The sequence below is a fragment of the Notothenia rossii genome (assembly GCF_949606895.1).
Source record: "Notothenia rossii genome assembly, chromosome: 6".
Classification (NCBI taxonomy): domain Eukaryota; kingdom Metazoa; phylum Chordata; class Actinopteri; order Perciformes; family Nototheniidae; genus Notothenia; species Notothenia rossii.
Genome location: NC_136909.1, coordinates 17049651 through 17065345, shown reverse-complemented (window position 1 = coordinate 17065345; position 15695 = coordinate 17049651). Strand labels below are relative to the sequence as shown.

Sequence of the window (15695 nt, the reverse complement as noted above, 5' to 3'; positions counted from 1 at the left end):
AGCAGCCCATCCATGAGATTTGTAGATTTGTTCCTTTTACGCAGGCGCGTACATCGATACAAGGAAGTGGTGATGCGGTTGTTTTATTTTTTCTTCGGTGTTTTATTATCACTGATACTGTCTATGACAAACCTGTCAGCAGACAGGAAGCTGCCTGTCGTTTTATTTTTACTTAGTCCTAAATATTTGTTTCGAAACTAAATACTGATATGGGGCAACAGGGCCTGTACAGTATGTGCTACCGTCATGTGTTTCCAGGGGAACATATAGAAGACGGACTTGTAGACATTTCAAGTGTGGGGCGTGTGGGGTGTACTCTTGTCAATTGGGCTAGCCTTAAAGTGCTAGCTTTGCTCAACGTGTAACTTGCAGGCATGGGTTCAGGAAATGTGATACGAGTTCAGCTAGCGAGCCTACTGAACCAGCACCTCGAGGCTCTGCTTGCTTCATTTTTCAACCTGTTTTTCACTAATGTTTACATGTTAACTAGTTAGCTCGTCATACGGCCATTACTGAAGATATGAAATTACTCTTTCTTGCTTGCCTCAGTCCTAAAACTGGGAACCACACTACAGCTGAGAGAATAAGGTAATTTACGTTGTTGCTAAGCTAGCTACAACAGCTAATTAGTACTTACCTGTTGAAGCTGCATTAGGCAATAGCAATGTAGTTCACTGTAAGCCATGTCATAATGAAATGGTCTACTTGACTGTACAATTTAATAAAAAAATCATCTAACAATCATTTAACTACCTACCTTAGTGCACTTTGGCTTTAGTATATCAGCTATAACCTGATTCAGTAATATGCAGCTTTAAAAGGACAGTTGTAGACAACAACAAGGACACAACACAACATTTGAGGATTAAAACAAGGCTTCTCCAATGAAGCTTTGATGTTTGAAACTTTATTTATCCATAGTCATGTTTATTTTGTTTTAGGTCCCACATTGAATCAGCTGGACACACCTGTGAGCTCAGAGATGCAGCAGAGTTTCAGTCTCCTGCTCAGGTGGCAAACCTGATATCCAGTAATCCTACATTTGAGGGTGCACTGGCCATCCATCTGTTTAAAGCAGGCAGACTTCTCTTAGGTAAACATCCTTGCTGTCATGATCCATTCACTTATCCATATACCTTTAAGTCATGTGTTTTTGTAAAAAAATAATATAAGACATACAAATACACTGTTACCTGTCCTATAAATGTCAGGACCTTTCTGTTTTATGTCTAACCTTTACACCAGACATCCAAGTACCCTTTGGCGTTATCTTTGGCGGAACAGATATAAATGAAGATGTGAAAGTTGAGCAGAAGCGTGTGGTTATGGAGCAGGTGCTACAGAAAGCCAGGTGATGTTGATGCAAACTATTTTAACCCATAAAAGGTATTTGTCTGTTGATATCCGTGGAGAACAGCAGTCACAATTTGTTATGCTTCTGAATTTTAAATGTGTAATATAGGGTCTATATTATGGCAAGCCGATGTAGCTTTTATTCATTTCTGGAGGATATCAAAAAATCAATTCTTACTTGTAAGAATGCAAGTTCTTGATATCAAAAATTCAATTCCTAATAGTAATAATGTTTATTTCTGATATCAAAAATGGAATTTTAACTAGTTGTAATGTGTATTATTGATATCAGAATTGCGATTTTAACTAGTGAGATTTACATCGTTTTTCTCATTCATTTCAATGGGAGTTGCAATTTGAATCAGTAATTAAATTGGTAGCCTACTAGTTACAATACAATTTGAACTATTAACAATTCAAATGTCTGATATCAGTAATTCAATTGTTGATATCAGAAATACAATTTGAACTAATTCAAAGTCCTTTTTTGATATCAGGAATTTAATTGTTACTAGTTATTACATTTGTATTTATAACTAGTTACAATTTAATTCCTGATATCAACAATTGGCATTTAAACTACTTCAAATTCCAACTCCCATTGAAATGAATGACAAAAACGATGCAAATCTCACTAGTTAAAATCGCATTTCTGATATCAAGAATACACATTACAACTAGTTGCAATTGAATTCCTGATATCTGAAGTAAACATTATTACTAGTAAGAATGCATTTTTGCTATCAAGAGTTTGCATTCTTACTAGTAAGAATTGATTTGTTGATATACTCCCGAAATGAATAAAAGCTAAATCGTCTTGCCATACTATATGGCTGACTTTTAAACATTTTATTGCAGGAAAAGCACACGTGCAACTAATAACATGCAATGGGACTTTTTATATGACAAGTTATCCGTTAAGAGTGTGATATAAATGTTTTTTTATATCCAAATTTGCCAGTAATGTCTCACACAATATGTCACTTACTTCCTTTTACAGAGGTTTTAATGCAGATGTCACCATCTTGAAGTGCAACCAGGAAGTAAATTCTATCATTTACACTTAACTGAAATTGTTCGTGTCAATCAAGATATCTCCAAAGATAACTCTCTAATCTCAAATTGTATTAATCATGTGCTTTTTAAGTCTTGGAAAAAACTACAGCTTCACAGGCTCAAAGTAAAGTTGTTGCCACAGTTGTGATATATTGCCATTAATCACTATATATGTACAAGTGAAACATATGTAGTGTTATTGACCAGTATTGCTTTAAGTATTCAGTGCTCAGCTCCAAAAACTGAAGCAATTATGATCACCAATTTTATTTGTCAAGCTATAAAAATCATATGGACAAGAGTATCAAATATGTATTTGGGTAAAAAGACTGGACATCAAACAAAGAACTGGTATGAAAGTATTAGGAACATATAAAGGCCAAATACATCTGTGCAGTTAGTGTGATCACCCCTCCCATAGTTAAACAATGAAAAAAGCGTATCCATACTGTATCCTGTTCTGTGCCTTGACATCAGAACCCTGGTGGCTCGGTAATCATTATGATAAAAATAGTTGGCATTGAGTACGTAAATGTAAAGGGATAATTGCCTTCTGGGAGAACTGGGGAGATCCAGGTCTTGTGACTTCAAACATCTAAATCCACGCACCTCCCGCTGCTAGTGCCTTCTCACACAGCCTTGATCAAGATATCTGAGCCTTTTGGCCAATTAACTTGTGCATGCTCACATTGGGCTAATTCAAATATCATTTTTTTCCCTCTGTATTCTTGAATCATTTGTCTTCAAACCACAAGCACTCGTTCTGCTCTCACGTGTTGAGCCTTAGCATAGAGAAGTTTGTGTAACTTCTGTTCCCACTGCTTCTTCCTCTTTTATTGTGAAAATTGTCACTGCTTGAAAACTTCTAAAACGTACTGCCGCCAATTACATTCTTGTTTTACTTAAATTAATTTCAAAGGGGTGATAATGACGTTTTTTTTGTCTGACAGGTTTGCTGTTGCATTCACTGACAAATTGAAAGAAGAAGCAGAATTATATTTGGTATGATTATGTCTTTGGCATTTGAATAGAGCAGTGGTTGGAATAAGCACTGATGCTTGCACGTGTTGTCTGTGTTTCATGTGCCATTGTTACAGTAACATCACCCACATAATCGTAGCAACTAATACCTCCAAGGTGATAACATTTACAAACAATTGACCCCTGTTTTACAAAGCTACTATAAAAAAATCACTTAGAGCAAAAGATTGTTGTTTGCTTTTTACGACGCTACAAAACACTGCAATAGCCTGACAGCTCCAATAAATATAACAGAAGGGCTTTCACTATACAAACACAATATCCTGCCCTGCCTCGTAATAGTTATAATTTAGTAAGTTATAATAATAATTATTATCATGTTTTATTTTAAGATTAGATTCTAGGATTGAGGCGAGTGGCATGCTTTATCTCTGCCATTTAGTGCTGACAGCAGGCAGACAGGACAGGCACTGAGAGGCATCGCCATGCTTTTATTGAGACAGAAAACACACAGGGGATGAATCTACTGTGATAACATCCAGTCAATATCCTCTTCATCCCTTGTGATGTATTTACTACCACGCCCATTATCTTTACCAACTGCTTTCTGACTCTTTTAAAGTTTGGATTTAGATGAAATGTGTTTGGAGCACAAACAGCTTTAATGGGCTTCTATTGTCTGACAACAAGAGAAAGAAGCACAGTTGGCAATCATCAAATGTAATTTATATAAACAAACACTAAGAATTGATTGATTCAAAACACTTGTGTATTTTTGTTTTGAATTAGTTTTCATCAGAATTGTTTTCCTCTGTTATTTTTCTCTGAAGCTGTCCCAGAGCAGTAGAATCTATGTGCAGCCCCAAGGTAAGCTCTGCCGGATGAATATCCTCGCTTCATTCTGTGAATCCCTTTTTCGCCATTGAAGTGTTGCATTAATCAGCTTTGACATGTTTTCCCTCCATTATCATGCTGTCTGCAGTACAGAGTTTGATTTGCTCTTGCCATTGGCCACCTCACCATGGAGGAGAGCCCAAATCACTCTTCCATGTTGTTTCCCACCAGCAGCCTTCTTTGGCAAATAGTCCCTACACAGATTAGAGCAGAGCCCTGTGCCAGCTGCATGGCTGAGCTCTGACCAGTGGAAGCTGATTTTAATGCTTTTCCCCAGATAGTGATCACACTGAAGCACTTTTGACACAAACCTCATAAAAAGGTTTTTAAGTATGTCGATGTTGTTTATTTTACATAGAATTAAGATGTATAAATAAGTCATACAAACGTATGTCCAATATCAATTCCAATTTGTCCCAATTGGGATCAATAAGGTACTTATTTATCTATCTAAGGTTATCACGAACACTGGATGTGATTGATATTTCTACTTTTGGGTGTATACAAACCCTTTATTTAAGGGTTAGAGTCGCTAGGGTTATTTATCTATACAACAACAAAGAACCTGTTGATATGATTCTACATAATGGTTATTACATTGTTGTTCGGTAAAGGTCCTGACAAGAAAACTGCTTTTCATTTATCTTTATTTTGAAAGGTATCCAGACTGAAGTGAGTGAGCAATTCTGCTGGAGTGAATTCTTGAGGAGCTCAGGTAATGTTACTACTTATGTTGGTTGTTTTCTCACCTATCGCCTAATGTCTGACTTGATTATCAGTAGGCCTTACTCAGGACATTTGTTTTGTTTGTTTCCTATTTAGTGTTCTTGCCTTTAGTAGGAAATAATCTAAGGGTCATCAAGAGTACAGGACTTAAGGATGAAAAACACTTACAAAGCAGGGCAGAATCATACATCTGGAAATGACTGTGATAAGTATGTGTCGTTTCTCGTCTTATTATTAAGGCTATGTCTGAAACTTTAGCAGGAATAGTTGTTGGCACATCTACACAACCTTATTTCAATAAGGAGAGATGGTTTTGATGTAAGAATACATATTTATTGCAAGATACACAAATTAATGTAATGGTGATTTTGGCGATCAGGCCCCGTTGTGCATTCGGGAGGGTAGAACCGATCCAATGAAACCCCCTGGGGTCTCGACACTGGTGGTGGTGAATAGATGGTTGGGTTCGGTCTGAAGAGGAGTGGTTTAGCTTGACTCTGGATTCAGAGGGACAGGAGGGGAAAAGGGTCGGAGGAGGGTTGCGTAGAGTCACCTGAAATGACAGCTGTCAGAGGGGGGGGAGCAGATTTAAAAGGTTTAGCCGAGTGCTATGATAGGCACTTGGGAATAGAGCGAAGTGATTGGTTAAGCTGGAGAATGACGCCCCCGATCACTTATTGAGAGGAGAGAGAGTAGTTACGTAGGAATAGTGAATAGTTGGTCTTCCTGGTTGATCTTACGCTGAGCTTCATTACTAGGACAGGTGCTGGATAAAACGTCAATACAATAAAATGAAAAGGTACATGCACACTAAAAGTTAAGATCCTTGTAAAATAGGTTTTATCGGTGTCGTTTTGACCAGCTATACCAAGGTGTGTCACATATTTTAAACCATTTGCAGTATTGTACATAATAGCCCTCTGCTATATTCTAGACTGCATGCTTCTCACTTCCACAATTGGACATAGACTGTGTAGTGCAGGGCAGAGCTGGGCAGCCAACACTGAGAGCACAATGGGGAAAGCAATCAAACATCCCATCCTAAAAGTACCAATCAAAGAGCATAAATATAGCTATATTCAATGTGTCTGATTGTCGGAGAGGCCAGAGTTTGTAGCTGAATTACCCTTTCAACTCTCTTCTTCGGTCTTCCTCTCCCTTTTGAATAGCTCAGTTAATATGCACTGTTACTCCGAGCATCCTCTTCGCAAGCAGCCCAGACTTTAAATTGGACATTGCAAAATGATGTCCATCCAAGGTACATTAGTGCTCATAGAGAGCACAGTTGGGGTACAGAGAGGAACATTTGATTAATAGCTCTCTGGCCTTGGGCCATTTGTCACAACAATTCACAAACGCTGTAAGAAATACTAATTGCCCAGAGTCACTTTTACATTTGTTCCAGTTGGAATAGGAGTCACTGCTATTGTGCTTTTCCTCAGTGATGTGTTAAATCACTGTTATCCAACTCAGGGTTCCTTTTGGAGCTGAACACATTGTTTAATTTACTGCATATGTGCTGTCTGACTGTGTTAAATGATCTGTGTTATTTGTCAGTAAAAAAAAACGTTTTCCTTGCCATGGTGTTATCACCACAGCATTAAGCAAACTTCATATTGTGTTTTTATGTCAAAATGACGGCCCCAATTCACAGAGCTGCATTTATATACAATATTAACTGATCATGCAATCTATCTTTAATTATTGTTAAATGTGCCTTGTCATAAAAGTAAAAATATTTTTTTCTGCTGTCTAATAGATGAGATATTCCCTGTTCTCCTTTTGAACTCTCATTACCTGCTCTGTCCTCTCAAATAATTAGTGTCATCATGTTTTAGTTTTGCTCAAACATAACTACGTTGCCCGAAATAATTTACTTTTGTGGCAACTTGTTTTCTGGTAAATCAATCATTACTAAAGACAACATGTAGTGTATTGAAAGTAGGCTTGTTTAATTAAAGTGTGTGTGGAGGTTTGAATGTTTGGAATAAACATATTTTGTGTAGCCTTGAGGCACACTCTAAAATACATCCGTCTGTGAACAGAAAATCTAACAGAAGATATGTGACTATACTGCATGTATGTGTTATCCTTTTGGTTTCAAATACTTTCCAAAGGCACACATACTTCAGCTCTAGCATCCAAAGGTGTCAAGCCATAAAAGCCACTCTGTGTACGGCCCCTGCTGCGTGCCTTTTTGAGGTAGGGGCATACATGAGGAACAGCAACGCTTTGAATCCCTGAAGCAGGAGAGTAAACATGCAGAGGCTCTGTTGTTGTCATCTTGTCCAGCTACCTGATCCTCAAGGGATAGCATGAATATCACATGAGTTACGTAAGAAGCTTTCCCTCAAGTGTGTGCATTAATTGGTATAATGTAATGAAGAATTCAAAGATGAGGTAAGGTTAGATGTCAGGTTTAATGCTTACTGTCATCTTATAGTGTGGGACCATGATCAGAGAACACTGTTTGTGCCATAGGGGACACGTCATGCTTGAAAAATGGCTTCATGCTCCTTGTTCATTATATTGCCATGATGAGTTTTCGTTGAATGTGTAGACATTAAAAATACATCACTAACACAGCTTTATCACATGCTTGAAAATATGACAGTTTGTTTTCCGACTAAAGATATTTTAAAGACATATTTCCTAAGAGCAGGGAACTAGCCAAAGCTCGGACACATGTTATTTTCCTTTCAGAGCTGTTGAGCGTCTTTAAAACTTCACATATACATTACAATATGTGATTATCAAACATCAGCATTAGGTTAATATGTCTTACCAGTGTAGATTTGGTGTGTGTGTGTGTGTGTGTGTGTGTGTGTGTGTGTGTGTGTGTGTGTGTGTGTGTGTGTGTGTGTGTGTGTGTGTGTGTGTGTGTGTGTGTGTGTGTGTGTGTGTGTGTGTGTGTGTGTGTGTGTGTGTGTGTGTGTGTGTGTGTGTGTGTGTGTGTGTGTGTGTGTGTGTGTGTGTGTGTGTGTGTGTGTGTGTGTGTGTGTCCTGCAATATATGTTGCCTTAATTACCCTGTTCCATAGACAGATTTAACAGCAGCTGTTCAAAAGATGTTCCCATATCGATGCACACACATTTACAAACATACTGATTAAAGGACTGTTCAGAATGCCCTTCTGAAATCAAAGGCAAATGAACAAAAATATGTTTTGCATAGAACATACAGAACTGCAAAGAGCGAGAGAGAGAAAAGAGTGCTGCTCGCAGAACAGATGATTTATCCAATTTTGTTTTGCTCCCCCGCGGAAAGATGAATTGTGCCTTAGATCCAAAGGGGATTTTCTTTTATCATAATATTTCTCAGAATTGTTTTACTTACTTTGACACATCTGTGCTCTTGTATGATTCCAGCTATCCTCAATTACTTTCTGAGAAAGTGACATGTTTGTCACCCTCGGCTGACATGCTTTCTCATCTAATACATCTTTGTAAGTTCAATGCATCCCTCAGATAAAGAGCTTTTTTGACAATTGGTTTTTGAATTAGGGTCAATGCCCAGACACCACGCTGTCATTTTAAGATCCTCTTTAATAGCATTAAAGAGCTGCTTCAGCCTCCTGATCTGGACTTATCTGGCATCAGGGGACTTCACTCTACTCTCACTGTGCTTCAAGCACCTGCTTGTGTCTGTCTGCGGTTTTATTTCCACATGGTTTGTTTATAAGTTTGTAACAGACACTGCTAGCAGCACTATCTCCACACTAAGGATTTCACTTATTTGGTCATTGTCGATCATTAGCGGTCAGGGATCAACAAAATGTAGTAAAGGTAATTCAAGTGTTGCCATCATGGTAATCCAGTGTTGTAAGGGGCATGGCTTTTGTCTGTTGCTTTTGGAAGGTCAGATGCAGGAAAGTGCTTGTTGGCAGGGCTCACAGCTGAATGCCGACCAGCTTCTGACTAATCTCTGGATTGATCCTGAAAGTTGGACGATCTGGGAAAAGAGCAGATTCAGTGGCCCTGCCTCCCTTTTAAAGCAAGGTTCTGAAAACGTTTGATCTTGTTATGTGATGTTGGGTTAGCTCATTTGAATCTATCGTTGTTCAGTGAGCAGATTGTCACCCGAACACTGTGCTCAGTAGTTATGATGCCACATTACACACTGATTAGGCTTCAACCTTCCCATGCTTTCAGCAGTCTATTTCCCTGCCGTGTGTTACAACTCTGATCAGAGAATTGTGCAAGCACATTAGTCACTGCTGTCTTATTTTCCTCATGACCTTGGGTGATGTATTGCTTTCATTATCTGTCGATGTACTCGGGATGTTCATTATGCAGTGTTTTGATATTTTGGTGCTCTCTCTGTGTGTCTGGCTCCTCTCCAGATGCGAGCATAGAGCACGTGGATGAGCTGCGTGTCTTCCTCTTGGTCTGTGGACTCAGACGAGTCAAGGACCCCCTTTATCTGGTGGAGGTTTTTGGAGGTATACCATACATTTTATTCTGTTTACCATCTATTATACAATAAACTGGTATTGAAAAACATAAAACAATGTTATCAACATCATAGTTGAGTAACTTGGCAATTAGCCCAGCTAAAGACAGCTTGTTTCAAGCTTGCTCAACATTAAAGGGAACAATTGGCCACCTTTTCTGTGTACTTTCAATCAGTTTTGATGGTGAATAGGTGAGTTAAGGAATACATTCCTCAGTTCTTGCTATAATGACAAACTGACATTACCATGAACCCTTTTTGTACATCTAAAGGTGCCACACTTCTCTTTAATGTCCTGTAAACCCAGATGCAAAGCCTTTCTGACTGTCTGTCTGTTGTAACTGTGGTAAATGCAATAGCTATGTCCTCATCAATAAGAAATGAAGTTAGAACTCGGTAGTTGAGTTTCAGCTAATTAAAACATGTAAGTGAACGTGCAATGAGATTCTCCTTAGATCATGTTGGCCCTACAAAGTAATGTTCCCTTGTTATCTTGTTGGGTCTTGCCTTTATACTGTTTCTTTCTATAGGGACTATATATCTTCATATGTTCAAACGTGATAATGAATTAACAACATCAGGGTCCTCCTTGTAGTGTATATGACTTTCATTATGTTACACACAGTTATGGTAAAGCACTACAGGGATTCTTTGAGATAATAGAACAAATATATGTATTTTCACATGGCATTTCTTGGCACTAAATGGTGCTACCCACATGCCTACAAATGTGAACATACTATACCTTTCCCTGAGCAAGTATGGCTATAAATAATTTACAGATGATCTGCTGCTGTTACATGTTTGTGTTTTTGTTTCCATGACTACTTTCATTTTGTATCTTTCAGAGTGGCATTATGAGAATCCACTGAATGTTCTGGTCATTATTGGGCCAAAGGTAAGAACACAATCATTAACACTCGCTGCGTGTCTCCCTTTGTAGCGTGACTCTCTGTTCAGTTGTATATACATAGAAACCGCCCCTGTGAATTTTTGCGGCCTCTAATTGGATGTAGCGGAGATACTGGCTTTAGCTGTTTAGCTGGAATTAACTGGCAGCCTTAGGAGGAAAAAGGCAAACAGGGGCGAGGGTCAGCGGCATCAGTGGTCTTGATAATGTTTCTGTCAAACTGGCTCTCTGCTTGGTAATTGTATGCATTGCCTAAACCAGATTAGCTCTTACCTTTTACTAGGGACTTATAAAGACCTACCTCATTTTAATAAACAAGGGTGGGCATATATCTGGTGTGTTAGTATAAATAACAGCCAAAGCAGTTTGCAGTCCTGTCACACACCCTCATCCTGTTTATCATTCCTGAATATATGGACATATTTTTTGTCAAGCATGACAAATATTTTGAAACAAAATAACTATTTAACTTGTAAAGCCTGCCTTTATGATATTCATAAATCAACCAGTCAGCCGAAAAGAGGGAGTTTTTAAACATTACTCTTTTTCTTTTTTTGTTACTGATTGCACCGTTATGTTAGTCAGGTTATATCAGCAGCAGCCTGAGCGCTCTTACAACTGTTCTTTTTTTCAATCCTTTCATTTCCAATTTCGCACTCGTTGATTTCTCTCTGTGTTTGTCTGTATCGTCTCTCCCCCTGACTTGCTTTGATATGACACCAGTGTACAGTATGTTTGTCTGTTCTTTCTTTCAAACAGTGTTGTGAGGCAAAAGGTATGTTCTTCTTAAGATTTGTTCAAAAAAAACTAAATTAGACATGGCCAGGGGCTTATTCACTGTCTGACTGCCGCTTCTTGCTGCGCTTTGCTTTGTTGTTTGATGAAATGGTTCAGGGGAAGTGTGATTCATCTCGGGACCCCTGAATCACATTGAAAGCGTTTGTTTGTTTGTTTGTTTGAGAAATCCAAAGACATACAGTGTATTATTATAATCATTATTATTATAAACATGCATTTGTAGGATGGCCAGAATTTCCCTCAATTATTTAACATTTCCACCATAATTGTACCAATGAATTTACCGTAAATAAAACAAATATGGATATTAGAGAGAGACACATCCTGCTCCTCTGTGGCTGGGACTTATCTTCCCCCACAATGTGCACTATGTTCTATACTATTATTGAAAATACATCTCAAAATATTTCAATAATGTTATTTTTAGTTTTTTATACTTGCTCACAAACAAGAAACTGGGCAAAATGGCACAAAAGCTAAAGGAAGGTGTGGTACATTCACCATGGAGGTACTTAGCCTTCCCCTTCTGACTGGCCACTTCCTTCACTTCTGATTTCTTTTGATTTAACATGGAAGTTATTTGTGTTCGTTACTACAGCAGTTATCGTGATTTATCCCCTGCTGGATTAACAATGACTGCCTGATCCCAGATTTAACCGGGATTCAAAAACAATTCAGATTCTTTGATTTCTAACGCACAAGTGCTTTAAAGCAGATTTTATTTAGAAATTCCATGAGCTATAAAATGGAAAAAGAAAAAAAAAGTAGCAGCTTGCTTGGCAACATCTTTGACCTAAATTGCGATGCTTTGACTTTTCTGCAGGCTTGCTAATGCACACAAATCCCACATTGCAATTAATCAGATTGGCCACCCACCCCAACTGACCCCAATCTCTGCAAATACAGGATTTTCAGAGAATGATTTGCTCATGATAGAAATGATTATTTGTGTTATTGTTTATTTGGTCTTTCAGATTAAGTCATTTCTGCCTTCCTTGATGAAAATCAGCAGGTTTCACTTGTCTCTGTGGTGTTTCTGTCTCACTTAGATTGATCCTGTATTTAGTGTTGAAGTGGAAGCTGTTGTTAAAAGGTAAGCCATATTTTCTTTTTTCTACCAGTCACCCAGCTCACAAAAGAACATTTGATATCTGACAGTCTTGCCAAGAATTGACTCCTGTTTGAAGACTACTTATCCTTCTATATGCCCCATTACATGTATCTTGACTTAATGTGAACAGAATGAAAATCTGAGGGGAGCGCCAAGATCCTCTCTTTTTTTTTTTTATCTGTCCTCCCACTCTCAAGTCCTTGCTGATCTTTCAGTCTTTCGCCAAGGGCCTTCAGCACAACAAAGCTCTGTGGCAGGAAGCTGCCTTCTCTGGTTAGGAGTTCACCTGGACTCTCCGTGCATGTCCCATATAGTGCAGCTGTGTTTCCTGCTCTGAGCTTGTCACTGCCCTTTAGCATCATTCACGCCTCTGTTAGCCCTGAGTCACGCAGAACTGAGCTTTGTCGCTGCTTCTGCAGAACAGCAGGGGTCTTCTTGGCCCAGGAGAGGAGCCAACAGGAGCTTCACGCTGCCATGAAATGGTGCTTCGCCGTGGTAAACAGCTCCGTCTCAGAGGGCATGTCAGCAGCCATTTTGGAGGTAAATATCTGAAGGGCTGACACGTAGCACAAAATCATGTTCTGACTTCAATGCTGTACACACAATTGTATCTTTTTATAGCTCATGCATCGTGGTGTAGAATACCATTTTGGTAAAGTGAATTAGACTTGTGCCATCCAAAGCCCTTGTCAAAATGAAACGGTGTAAATATTAGCAGGAGTCCTTATCCTGCTGTTTCTTGCTCAGCTACAATGTTATCTGACCACTTCAGGGACAATTACCCAAATGGATTGCTTTATTCCAATCTTGAATGAGCAAAACCTGCAAATCCACTTAATCTCTTTAAAACACAGTCGATTGAGACAATTCACAGCTGGCTTAACGTCCAATTAGTATGTTTCACTCAACAACCTGCTGAAGGTAATGGCTGATACACACTGTTAATTGTGTAAGTGAACTCAGGCACTAAAGAGCAGAATGGCTGAGCTGTACAACTTCCAAGGTGCTTAAGGTGCTTTTTTTCTTGATAGTGATAAAATAAATGAGTCTGTGAATAAGTGACTTTACTTTATGACATTGTGAATTTTAGCCACGTTTGAGAATGTAATCTGTTTGCTCAAACAGGCCATGGATCTCGGGGTACCTGTGTTGGCCAGGGACATTCCAGGAAATGCAGCCGTAGTCCAGCATGAGTACACTGGCCTGCTGTACTCGTCTCCTCAGGTATTTCAAGCCATACACTGTCTCCACCACATACTTTACATGCATTAATCCCCATTTGGCTTTAACACTGTCTGTGTTGATGCACCACAGTCTGAGAGGATATTATGTATTAGCACTGCAGCCAATGTCCGCTTCTATAACTTCAATTTACCAAAATGTGTCGACTGTTAATAACTTACCTTACTTTAACTTAAACTATCTCAATTTAAAAAGGAAACCTTTGCATCAATTTGTCAAACTTCTTACTTTACATTCTTATCATTAATCCAATCTAAGCAGATACAATATAGCAAAAGGAGCTGATGTTTCCCTAGGTGCTTGGATTAGGATCAAGAAGTCTAGCGTTCAGGGACAGAGCAAAGACACCACATTTTGGTGATGCAACACATAGCAGTAAAGTGCAAAGTGGGGCCCTCCAATTAGAGCTTATGAGTATAATATTTAATGAGATTTGATACAAAAGGAGAATATGTTAAGGCAGTTGAGCATGGTGCTTTCAAGACGCCATGCTCTTGCGTGATGTTGTTGTAGCGGCAGGGATAAGTCCTCCCCGGGGGGTCACGTATGCTCAGCTCGGCTGCCAGGAGAAAGCTCTCACAGATGGTTGTTGCGACCTGGGCTGAATAAACCACGACCCCAGCCAGGGCCTATGGGCAGCGAGTGCTATTCTGTCAACAAAATAATATTTTTGCAGTCGACCGCACTCTAGACTTTTTCTGCCTACTTAAAAATCCCCTCGTATGTATTATCGACTAAAAGTAATTACATGACGAATCTACGTATCAAGAAATGTGTCAAAAGGAACAAATACACTAGCCCTTAAAAGCTTTTTAAGAGGAAAATGGCACTTCCTGTCTGGCTCTATAATTTACACTAGGCCTGCTGCTCATAAGTTGGGCTTTAATCCTTTTGCTAAGGATTTATAGCTCTCATGGCCATACATAGAAGACGTTCCTAACCAAGAGCCTCTCCAGACATAATCACGTCACTTGAATGAAGTAAAGTGAATTGGCTTGCTGACTGGCAGTGGCTAACATGTTGTGTGCCCATTGGCTCCTTCTGCTTCAAAAAATGTTGAGTGCCATGTTATAGGAAGCCAACGTTTGAGGAACTTTCATTCATTTTCTTGGAGGCTTCGTTTAGTCTGCTGGGCCAAAAGATGAACTGCTAGGATTCAGGATAATGTGTGAATAGTATACACATCTCAGTCAATGTTCAGAGATGACAATATCAAATATTTCTTAATTGTCTCATTTATATCCTCATCTTTCCCTCACCATGTCAATGTGACAGCTGGTCGGTTTTTATTGTTAAACTGTAGCATTACAGTATTTGGATAGACTGTTTTTGACTTGGAGCCACAAATACCTCCCCTATTTGGCAATGTACAGATATTTTTGAAGTATTTACTAATCAGCACAGGCTCTTATTTGAGTTCTGTTCTCATGCCTTGGGTAATCTTTTGTTGTTTAAAAGAAAATTCTTGAAGCAACTTCAATGGCAAGCTTTAAGTTGCATTTGGCAGTAAATGAGAATCGTTTTGCTTTTATCCCTGCCAGGAATTTTTGCATCAATCTCAAAGGCTGTTATCAGATCACGAGCTGAGAGAGAGAGTGGTAAGGAATGGAAAACTTTACGTGGAAGAGCATCACGGCCTGAATCAGGAGAGAGAAACCTACCGGCGGCTGGTGGACACTCTGCTCTGAGCGCAAGGTGACAGCGCTCAACCCCACTCTGTAAACTTTCTCAGGAAGAGCTGGGCATTAACCTGCTGCATTTACATGCTGTAGGTAAAATGATCACAGATGTCTTTATTCACTGTCTGTTAGGAAATCAGGCTACATAGATGCTGTACAAAATAATCTTGTTTTATCTGCACTGCCGAATTGAAATTATGCTGCAGAGCACTTTGAACCAAAGACCCAGACAATAAATGGTTGTTTGTCCTGTTAATATATGTAATATATACCTACATTGCTAATGTACTGTTATTTATGTTTGGAATAAATATATAAATAAGGCTTCTCTTCTTATCAGTCTACTTAATAAAAGAAGCAAACAACTCCACTGTTTGTTTTTGAATGGTTGGGTATTTCAAAATGTATTTTCATTCCCTCTATTTCATTCCTTACGCCAAAATAATACATGCAAAATGCAAAAATCTAAATTTCTCCTCAAACTCAGTGGATC

At 38.8% G+C, this 15695-nt stretch overlaps 1 protein-coding gene across 4 annotated transcripts; it reads left to right on the top strand.

The window, feature by feature from the left end:
* Positions 1-80: 80 nt before the first annotated feature.
* On the top strand, positions 81-15528 carry glt1d1 (glycosyltransferase 1 domain containing 1). 4 transcript variants are annotated; one of them, XM_079687563.1, is made up of 13 exons: positions 81-588; positions 942-1093; positions 1246-1351; positions 3360-3411; positions 4221-4257; positions 4943-4999; positions 9353-9451; positions 10311-10360; positions 11103-11147; positions 12220-12263; positions 12701-12821; positions 13407-13505; positions 15065-15528. In XM_079687563.1, the coding sequence occupies exons 1-13, from the start codon at positions 521-523 to the stop codon at positions 15209-15211; spliced, it is 1077 nt and encodes a 358-aa protein (XP_079543689.1). In that variant the 5' UTR covers positions 81-520; the 3' UTR covers positions 15212-15528. The 4 variants fall into 4 exon arrangements, with proteins under 4 accessions (XP_079543689.1, XP_079543691.1, XP_079543690.1 ...); XM_079687565.1 differs by having other exon boundaries at positions 12706-12821; positions 15065-15202; XM_079687564.1 differs by lacking the exon at positions 11103-11147.
* Positions 15529-15695: the final 167 nt, after the last annotated feature.